Raw genomic sequence first — 7,183 nt, 5'->3', positions numbered from 1 at the left:
TGGTACTCAAGTCGGTACACTTGTTGGTTTAATGACAACAGGATATCTTTGTGAACATAAAGGATGGTCTTCCAGTTTCTACTCTTTCGGTAAACATAAATAATACAACTGTTTCTTCAATGCTAAAATGCGACAGTATAATTTCTAATCTATATATTTACAACAGGCATATGTGGGATTGTCCTTTCTTTATGTCTTACGTTCACAATTTATGATAGACCTCAACAACATCCCAGAATATCCGACAAAGAGTTGACATTTCTTAACGAAAGCATACCAAACATCTCTTCAAGAGAAAAGGTAATATCATTTGTTACTCTACTTTATTGCCTAAGCTCTCATAAATACATGTTTACTTAATACAGAAGTTGAATATACCCTGGAAACAAATTTTAACATCTAGAGCAGTATGGATAGTAGCTTTGACGAAAATTAGTTGGGGTTTCGGTTATTTTGCAATATTGACTAAATTTCCATCCTACTTACATATCATTCAGCACTTCCCTATCGAAAAGGTATGACGATTTCTATACATAAGTCTTATATCACCAAATTTATGTATATTATTTGTGTTTTAGAATGGAATAATGAGTGCATTAGTGTATTTTGTGGATGCTATATTTATGTTTATTTGTGGTTTTATTGCTGATTTCATGAAATCTCGTGACTATTTAAGTATAAGTAATATTAGAAAATTTTCCGAAGGAATTGGTAAGGAACCGCAATATCGTAATTTTTAAATTATGTTTTAAAATTTCTGGCGTTATATAATTAAATATTTATATTGTAGCTATGTTTGGTCCGGCAGCATGCATCTTAGCGATTTCATTTCTTCGCTGCGAAAGTACAAAAATAATTATTTGTTTAATGGTTGGAATAGGTCTTTTCGGCTTTAATAATTCAGGAGATGTTGCAATAGTGCTTGATTTAGCACCAGAATTTGCAGGTAAGTCATTATTTTTCTTAATTTTATCACAGAATACGGTATTCAGTGAAAATTTCTCGAACATTTTTCGAAAATAATTGTGACTAAAAGTCATAGTGAGTCGTTCGTTCTGAGCAAATGATGTGTCAGAACCCACAAAGATGAAAAATCGATCCTAGGAATACGTGACATTTTAAAAATCTTATTTATTTCGCTTAACTTAAGAATAAAAACAATATAGTATAATTAGTGTAGTATATATAGTACAGTACAATTGATCATAGATTACGCAATAAAGCCAGTCGAATGGCCGAGAATATTGAGAATTCTGTTTACTGCTGTTAGAAATCCAGGATTCAATCCCAAAGAGCAACCCCAAAAATTTTTTGAGGTGGTCTGTCCCACCAACTTAGAACCCTGGTCCTGATATACATGATTTGGGAAATATATATTGTAGTTTTAATTGAATTCACTATACACCGGAAAAAACGCTCACATAGAATTTACAGATCAGAAAGAGTGAAGTATGTTATTAAATAATGTAATAAGTATAAATGTCCGTTGAAACAAAAACTGGGTGTGAATTCATACAAATCTTCAATTATACGCTATTAACACTAAGAATGAACTTAGTTAAATGATAACGTAGGCCTATACTTAATTAATTTAGCATAATATAAATATTGTCGGTGAAGCTAAGTGCATAATGAAAGGGAACACAACTTGAGACAAATTGCTGTTAAATCAACAATATTTTCTCAGGTATTTAAGTGAGTTCTTAAAATATATCGAAATATTCCCTACACTAATATCAATACAAACAAACTCGCAAACATTATTCGAAGTCCATTACTTTTAATTTTTTTCCAGGTGTATATTTCTATTTTCTCCGAATTTTTTCGTATGCTGTAAGATGATGTCTGCAATCTGAATGGAAAATTTGCATACTTTTAAACCGTACTCTTCATTACTCAGTTGCTAATTTTGTCCTGTTGTATACTTTGATCTCATGCTCATTTTTAATATTGTCTAAAATTATAAACAGACTAATACAAATGTAAGTTTGCCAATCTGGGAGAGTACGGGGACTTGAAATCCCACTTCTTAGACACCAGTGTTTCATCAATTTTTAGAGCAAATCAATTAATTCCGTGTGTCAGTGATGGTCTAGGTCAGGGGTGGCCAACAAGTCGATCGCAAAACCAATTTTGGTCGATCGCTCGCGATGACTTGACTTAATGTATTACACTTGTAAGTTGTAACCGAACGCAACGCGTGAACGAAATGCGCAAACGCAACTGTAGTGATATCGGACCTCCTCGTTCTCCCTCAGATGCGGTTATGTCGGTCCATGTGCAATCCATTTGCGTACAGTTGTAAAAGGGAAATAGGAAATGTAGACAAAGGGTCGTAAAATTGAAAAAAAGAAGGGACAGAGAGAGTAGGTCGGGACACGGTAGAGAGAAGAAGGGTGAAGTGGTGGTCCCCGAAAGTGACAACGTTGAGTTTCAATTTTTCTTGTTTAAAATGTAAGTACCTTTTCTTTGTGTTTTAAATTAAATTGTGGCTTTTCTTTTCTATCTATGTATTTCACACCTCCCTCCTCCTCGCCACTTAGACCAGGGATGGGCAACCTTTTTCTGTGTAAGGGCCGCATTTCAAAACTTTTGAACTAACGCCGGCCACATATAAGATAAAAGAGGGAGGGAAATGCCGGTAAATCACAATTATTTATTCATATATAATTATAAAATAGAATAGGTATACTTAATTTAGCTTCTAGAACTGATGTAAACGTAATGTATCAAAAATATTTGATTAAATATTAGTCACTGCTAGTTTTAAATTAGTTTCGATGTGAGTCTGTTAGCCGGTTTCTCGTTTTGATTTTTACTAAATTCATTGCAGGAAAAACTATTCACACACATAAGTTGTAGAAAATAACGTTTGAATTTTTGCTGCATACTTCTTAAGCTAGGAAATTGATATATATATACACATTTTATGCGACTCGGGCCGCGGAATACCCACCCCTGACTTAGACTATGCCTACGACAACGAGTCGATCGCGACACATTTTTAAAATAAAAAGTAGATCTTATGTACACAAAAGTTGGCCACCCCTGGTCTAGGTGATGGTTCGTAAGTAGGTGGTAGCGAGAAGACAGTGTTAATAAAAGTCAAATTTAAAAACGTATACGAGACGTTACTGAATTTCCACTAAACGTTTATATTACGAGTAAAACATATATACAGTTACAAAAGTTCACAAAACAACACAATTACAATACTTCTGGTGTAACAAATTTCAAATACTTTAAAGCCACGACAACAGGTCCGTCGAAAAGGATACCTTGCGACAAACTCCTTCCAACGTTAGTTACCACCCAGCGAGACGAAACAATCTTCTAGGCCAGCTTAGGCGAAGCTAGATGAACGTGAGTTCCCTTGATGTGTCCTAGGCAAACTAAACTTCCCGCCTAAACTCAATCCTTTTATACGGATTGAGGCAAATAGAATTCCACCAATCAGCGCTTAGTAGCGCTATCAGACGCCGCTGGACGTACAATGTCTTCCAGCCAATCTGCGATCGAGTTTCCAAAGTCGCCGCTTGAAAATATGGAAAAGCGCGGAAAATCTTATGTCGGACGATTTTATCCCGATAATAAATGTCTAACATAAAACGTTTATTTTAACCTAAAGGCGACATCCAATATACAAAACATTTTTCGTTCTAGAACGTACCGCGGTTCTGAAGACCTGGGCGTCGACATAGTTTCTTTGATGGTCGATCGAATGAGGCCCTGGGACAGTGGCATTCACAAGTCCGTAAGGCTGGTTGGAAGACTTCGTCGATTGTCCTGACGATCTGAACCTGTAGTGGCACAGATTACAGGATGGCACACTAGACAGAAGCTGCGTTTTACGCGTTAACACGCGGCTTTTTGCTTATTTTGAACTTTAATTAATTAACTAGAAATAACTTGATATATAGAAAAACGTAACATTACGTTTTTCGCATTTTACCAAAGACTTCATGAAATGTATATTACGTTCGCACAGGGCAAGTGGTAAAATGATAAATCCAAGTAAATGAAATCAGTATTTCTGTAAGGTCGGAACCGTCACAAAATCCGCAAAAATCGGTTAATTTAGTTAAAAAATTTAATCGGTTAGAAACATTAGAAAGAAATGTCTGTATCCGGAACGCTTTCTTTGTAGGCAAAAATCATAAATCGTCGAAGGAATGTCGCCCTATGATCAAGGATAGATCGAATTTGGTTTTGATTGTGACCTTACTCGTGCTCCAGGTAAGTGTTCCGATACGCTAAGTAACAAGAGACCATCCGCTCGGGAAGCGTGATTGAGGGAGAATTACCAATCAGAACGGACAAAAAAGGGAGATTAATATCCCTTCTTTTTTTTCCGTTTTAATTGGTAATTCTCCCTCAATCACGCTTCCCTATTGGATGATCGTTCGTTACTAAGCATATCGGGACTCCTACCTGGAGCACGAGTAAAATCACAATCGAAGCCAAATTCGATTTATCCCCGATCATAGGCATTGCAACCATTTATTCGCGATATTACGACTGAATCACATTAATTTCTGGGAATCAAGAATAGCGATTTGTATTTTTTTAAATTTATACGGTTTTACACCAATAAAATACACTTATACAATGTCGATCTTCTATTTTAAAATTATATACAACAATACATTTTAATTTAAGCGACTCGTTATGCAACTTGATTCATATTGCAACAAGTCATAGAATGATTCATTGCAATATGAATTAAGTTACCTTCCGTAAGCTGCCATAAAATAATAGACTATTAAAAATATCGTAATTACAGCATTACTAGAATAAATAGAATTAATAACTAAGAGACTTCTATAAGTAAGAAACTGCATATATTAAAGCGATTAATAATTTATTACGATCGTAAACAAGATTTAAAGTAAAAAGAGGTAACACGATATCTATAAGGAGTAATTATTTACTGCGGCATGGTCACAATGACAAGCTGAAATTTTTAATTTTTAATATTTTCAAGTGATTATTAGTAGTGGCTTGCCCCTATATATCATACTTTTCCTACTATTAACAGTGTTGTATCATCATCTATCTTCTTTCAAGGAAAAATGTTTGAATTAAAATAACGTCACATCCGATTTCTTTCGGACAATTTTGTATAGTTAATCCTAGTTTTGTGCTCATAAGATGTTCTATTTATTGTCTTGAACCTCTAATATTTAAAACCTTTCTCGAGATTACAGGATGACAGACAGACACAAGTTAAACAATTGTGACTATAGGATCCGTGTGTCGTTGACAGGATGTGACACCACTGAGTCTCTCAGGACTCGTAATTCGCGACTTTACGTCACGCGAACGGTAGCGGGTGAGCGGTTGGATTCAGAGTAGAGGTGAGGAGAGAGACAAAGAAGTGACTAACTCGGATTCCATATTAACATATTAACATACAGACAAATAACAATTTTAATAAGAACCAAAGAAAATACAGATATATTCGATAGCGGGCATGCCTAAAGTTCCCCTAATTATACTAAGCCGTTCGAGAGAGAGTTTACAAACGAATCGCGGGTTGATAAATATCCTCCTTCTGAGTCAAAAATCTGTAGTAAGATGACCCCGCCGATGGAATGTTCGATCAAATGGTTCTGGGTCTTGTCCGTTAACAGTAGCACGGAGGTGTGGAGGGACGGAAATGGGGATGATATCCTTAAAGAGGCACGATCGTTGCACAATGACAACGATCGTGCCTCTTTAAGGATATCATCCCCAAGAACCGTGACCAAGAATCCAGAATTAAAACTGGATTCTTGGTCACGGTATTAATCTTTGAGGATGACTTTGGTAGACGGACTTTGGAAAATGACTGACCTTTGGTGTTTTTTTCGTTCTCCCTTCTTATTCCTTTTGGGTTTTTCCCCTGTGGTCAGGAGATAGTTGTTAAGGGTCTGGCGTCCAATGTGGACACTTTATCGAAAGTTCCGGGTGACACATCACTCACTAGCTGGATCCTCCCTCCTCAACAAGGAACCAACTTCGTAGAAAACAATTTTTATAGCGTTTAACCTAACTTGATAAAACGATCGAAGTTAAGAATTTTCCAATAATTAAAGTTTAAAATAACACTTTATTGCGGGTCGGTTCGACCCTCACACGATACTTTGATTACATTTTGATTTCATTAATTCTATTACAATCTCTTATTCGTAATAATTTTCTTTTTGAGCATAATTTCTATTCTATTCCTTTGATTAAAATTATATTTAAAAAATCAAATTAATTGACTTTGTTAAAAGAAATATTTTATTCAATAGTTAAGAACATTCTTTAATTTAAATTATGTTTTAGGTGTCCTTTTCGGATTGACATATGGTTTATGTAATGCTGCAGGTATATTTTCCCCTTACGTTGCTGGAGTTATACTAGATAAAAATGTAAGTTAAAGATTCTTAATTAAAATTTATATTTGTGTGTATAACTTTATAAATTTGCTAAATTTATTTATTTATGTTTACGTATAAGGCAGGAGACATGGTTTACTGGAACTACGTATTCTACATGGCATCTTTCGCTTATTTTTTGGGTGGTGTAATATTTATATTTGGAGCTACTGCAGAAGTTCAACCTTGGGCTATCATTAACACAGACAACAACAAACAAGATAACAATTAATCATGAATATAAATCAAATCTGATTGGTAATAATGAAAATTCTGCATATATAAAAATTAGAATCACGGAGGGTGCTCCAATCGCCAAGACTGTTGGTTAATTTTTTCTCCACCTTAGGGACCATCCATAAATTACGTAAGGGCGATTTCAGCCATTTTAAACCCCATCACCCTTGTATAAGAAACCGTAATATTTACTTTGATTCCCCTCCCCTTCTTTATCTTACGTAATATTTCAGCGTGTTTTTATAATAAGTTCTTATTAGTGTTGTAACGAATGGTATATTCGGCCTCAGGCCGAATACCGAATATTCGGCCAGGAGCGTGACCGAATAGCCGAATATTCGGCCAAACTATTCGGCTTGATTAACGCACGTACGAAAATTGGCGCGCAAACCGCATTATGGCAAGGATCCTATCCTGCTCTCTGTTGGCCCGCTGTCACTACGCTTCGCCAACCGCGTTAATTCTTGGACTCGTAGTGGACAGACAAGAGTGTCATGGAAGTATGTGATAAATGATGATATCAAATGTGGATAACAATGAAA

General features: G+C 35.5%; 1 protein-coding gene across 1 annotated transcript; it reads left to right on the top strand.

Annotated features, from left to right (window-relative positions):
• The first annotated feature begins 6 nt into the window (after nt 1–6).
• Nucleotides 7–6,649, top strand: LOC111613202 (sialin-like). Its single transcript, XM_023354551.1, has 7 exons — nt 7–89; nt 167–300; nt 366–515; nt 579–711; nt 791–946; nt 6,313–6,398; nt 6,487–6,649. The coding sequence occupies exons 1-7, from the start codon at nt 32–34 to the stop codon at nt 6,634–6,636; spliced, it is 867 nt and encodes a 288-aa protein (XP_023210319.1). The 5' UTR covers nt 7–31; the 3' UTR covers nt 6,637–6,649.
• The last annotated feature ends 534 nt before the right edge of the window (nt 6,650–7,183 follow it).

Source organism: Centruroides sculpturatus, unplaced genomic scaffold (genome assembly GCF_000671375.1).
Source record: "Centruroides sculpturatus isolate CEXI.00-Female unplaced genomic scaffold, Cexi_2.0 scaffold1325, whole genome shotgun sequence".
In the NCBI taxonomy this organism is placed as follows: domain Eukaryota; kingdom Metazoa; phylum Arthropoda; class Arachnida; order Scorpiones; family Buthidae; genus Centruroides; species Centruroides sculpturatus.
Note: the sequence above shows the minus strand (reverse complement) of the source record. Positions and strands in the feature narration are given on the sequence as shown.

Coding starts and splice junctions, on each gene's coding strand:
- LOC111613202 (XM_023354551.1), top strand. CDS start 32: ATGACAACAGGATATCTTTGTGAACATAAAGGATGGTCTTCCAGTTTC. Junction 516..578: donor AGCACTTCCCTATCGAAAAG/GTATGACGATTT, acceptor TTTGTGTTTTAG/AATGGAATAATGAGTGCATT. Junction 712..790: donor AAAATTTTCCGAAGGAATTG/GTAAGGAACCGC, acceptor TTTATATTGTAG/CTATGTTTGGTCCGGCAGCA.